This window comes from Pyxicephalus adspersus, chromosome 8 (assembly GCF_032062135.1).
Source record: "Pyxicephalus adspersus chromosome 8, UCB_Pads_2.0, whole genome shotgun sequence".
NCBI classification, from domain to species: Eukaryota; Metazoa; Chordata; class Amphibia; order Anura; family Pyxicephalidae; genus Pyxicephalus; species Pyxicephalus adspersus.
In genome coordinates, this window is record NC_092865.1 from 61,645,273 (window position 1) to 61,648,401 (window position 3,129).

At 36.3% G+C, this 3,129-nt stretch overlaps 1 protein-coding gene across 1 annotated transcript in view; it reads left to right on the plus strand.

The window, feature by feature from the left end:
• Window positions 1-3,129, plus strand: part of DNAH12 (dynein axonemal heavy chain 12) — a gene marked incomplete in the record, with an annotated part of 69,691 nt that overhangs the window by 60,201 nt on the left and 6,361 nt on the right. The window contains 4 exon segments of the mRNA XM_072421221.1: window positions 202-390; window positions 858-961; window positions 1,575-1,779; window positions 2,295-2,432. Of these exon segments, the coding sequence (XP_072277322.1) occupies window positions 202-390; window positions 858-961; window positions 1,575-1,779; window positions 2,295-2,432 (636 nt within the window).

Genomic DNA, 3,129 nt, shown 5'->3' on the forward strand with positions numbered 1-3,129 from the left:
CTTTTGATAGTAAAGGTTGCTGACCCCTGCCCTATACCATGCATTAACTTTTACCCTTCATTAACCCTTTGGTAGCATTGCTAAATATTTCTCCAACACTACTGTTTTTTTTACAGAATCTATTAATAAAATCAATGTCCTAATAGATACCATTGCTAAATGTACTCCTATACTTCATGTTCTGTTTATTCTGTTTGGTAGCGACTTCCATTCAGCCAGCACCCCGAGGTCTTTGGCTTACATGAAAATGTTGACATATCAAAAGATCTTCAGCAAACAAAAATTATTTTTGAATCCTTACTCCTCACTCAAGGGGGAAGCCGACAAGGAGGCTCATCTGGTACCAGTGATAACACCTTATATGAGATAGCCAATGATATACTCAGCAAGGTAAGCGGTATATTCAGACCTGTAATTTGAATTGATGGATTATAAAGAAACACTGTCCTTTTGCTACTTAGGGCGCGTGATAGTACCATCTAATAGCCCACCCCCAGCAAGACTAGGGTGGGCTATGAGACATCTGAGGATATCTTTACTTTTGTTATCAGGACAGGATGTGCCTAAAGGAAAATTATCTATCACTTCCTGTTCTGGTAACAACAGGAACATTTTGAATTTCCCATCCCTATCTAACCCAGAGGCTACCACAAAGAGGGTAAGTAATGGGGAATCAGACAGCAGGAAACCCTTAAAAGCTTTCTCTCTGTAAAATGGAATGTATGTATCTAAATTAAATACACCTATTAATTTATTTCATGGGTCAAAATCAGAATTTTGCATAAAACATTACGTTAGTGTTGACTTAATGGAGATAAGCATTACTCTGTATCACAATATGGAACCTACTTTTGCAGCTTCCGAAGGATTTTGACATTGAAGTAGCTCTTCAGAAGTTCCCAGTGAGATATGAAGAGAGTATGAACACTGTGCTGGTACAGGAGATGGAGAGGTTCAATAAGTAAGAATATTTTACCTAAATGTTTACCAATGGCTTTTCTTTCAATACCTCTGAAAACAGTCCACTAGGTGAAGCCTTATGTCTGAATCATGGGGTAGCTTGGTAAAATTTTATTTAAAGGATATGTGTCACTATAAAAAGATTGAAGCTGTCAATGCTGACTTGTCATGAAAATGCTGATTGTCTGGTGCTAATCCTACTTCAGTACTGCTGCTACTATTGAATATAATACTACCACAATACTACTTTAATACTCTAAATCACTGACCTGGAAAAGGCATGTAAATAAGGACATGTGACTTGTATCTTAAAGTTGAAGTTTAATCTGTTAATATTTTACAATTACTATTTCCTCCCTTTCCCCTCATAAACTTCCTATTGAAGGATTGACTTCATTTTAATTACCTTATTTTGGACACTATGTTTGAGTTTTTGCAATACAGGCAGATCATGGCTGATGGGAGGTTTGGCAGCATGTTGTCATAGGTTCCCAAAATTATGTTCGAAAAAATTGAAAAAATGTCCTATGTTACCAATACATATTGCTTCCTTACATTTGTGTTCTTCCTTTAAGATCACTCACAAACTTATTTCCTACTTTCTATATCCCTAGCTTAATCCGAACTATCCGGACCACTCTGCAGAATCTACAGAAAGCCATCAAGGGTCTGGTGGTGATGGATTCAGAACTGGAGGCACTATCTAGCAGTTTAATTGTGGGGAAGGTTCCTGAAACATGGGCCAAGCGTTCTTATCCCAGCCTAAAACCTCTGGGAAGTTATGTCAACGATTTTCTGGCCCGGTTAAAATTTTTACAGGTAAAAGCACATGGCTAATTTTATTAAAGACACATACTATTTAAATATGAATATTTTTTATTAAAAGGCTGCCATTGCTGACCTTAAATGCTACCTGGCTGTTTTGGCCTACAACATTTTCTGTATAAATGCAGTGTCTTCTAGGTTCCCTTTATTATTAAAGGACACAGTCTAGTTTTTTCTTTTAGTGTCTGTGAGAATGCAGACCAATGTGTTCCCAGGTTCTAAGCCCTGTCCAAGTTCTTAGAAGTGTGAAATCTTGGTGGTTCGTGAATGTTTCTGCAAAAATTGATAGAGGATAGAGGACTCTTGAATCAGTACACTAACTGATTGTACTGATAACCAGGATATTACTATTAGTGTACTAATTATAATCATTAGTATTATTACAATAAATATAGTTTTCGCTGTTGGTATTATGATTGTGTTACATTTACTATGATTCCTGGTTTTACATGTGCATGAGCTGCAGTTCTCTTATCTAAAGTAACATGTAATATGTGATTTTGTCCTAGAACTGGTGTGACTCCGGCAAGCCACATGTGTTCTGGCTGTCAGGGTTCTTCTTCACACAAGCGTTTTTAACTGGAGCCATGCAGAACTATGCCAGAAAATACCAAATTCCCATTGATCTTCTGGGGTATGAATTTCAGGTGGGTTCACAGCTGTGTGCTTTAGCACTAGTTAATGTCCATCGTATCCTTATTATATTTGATTCTTTATTTGTGCAAAATTGAGCACAGACCTTAGTTTATATTAAATTTACACCATTCTTATGTGTTACAGTTTGGTTGTACAATCTTTGTCTAATCATCTTTAAATAACTGAAACTGTACAGTACAGTACTCTGAGGTCTTCCCAAACAACCCTGTATATACTGCACAGATTCTGGATGTTTTAAAGAAGATTGTTTAATCCTTAGCTGGTCAATTCTTTTCTATAAATTGAGCATCAGATTTAAAACAGTAAGAAAAATATACAGTCAGTAAATAATAAACCTTCATGGTTTATCACTGTTATGCATTCAGACTGAATACACAGTATTATATGATTTTCAGTTACATTTACTTAACTGGTAAATGCTGTATCAAAGGTTCATATAATCTGAATGGATATAATCAGGATGGATCTGGATCTATAATCTGGATAGCTGGGCCATTACTCTCACATAAAACTGTTGCCTTGTGTTCCTATGATCTGAAATGCATCCAAAAACCCCCAAAGATGTGCAGCAGTTAGCAGTTCCTTTGTGACCTGAGCAGTGCTGTTAATTAGTGTGTGCTTTAACACTAGTTAATTTCCATTGTATCCTCAATATAGTTTAATTCTTTAATTGTGCAAAACTGAGCA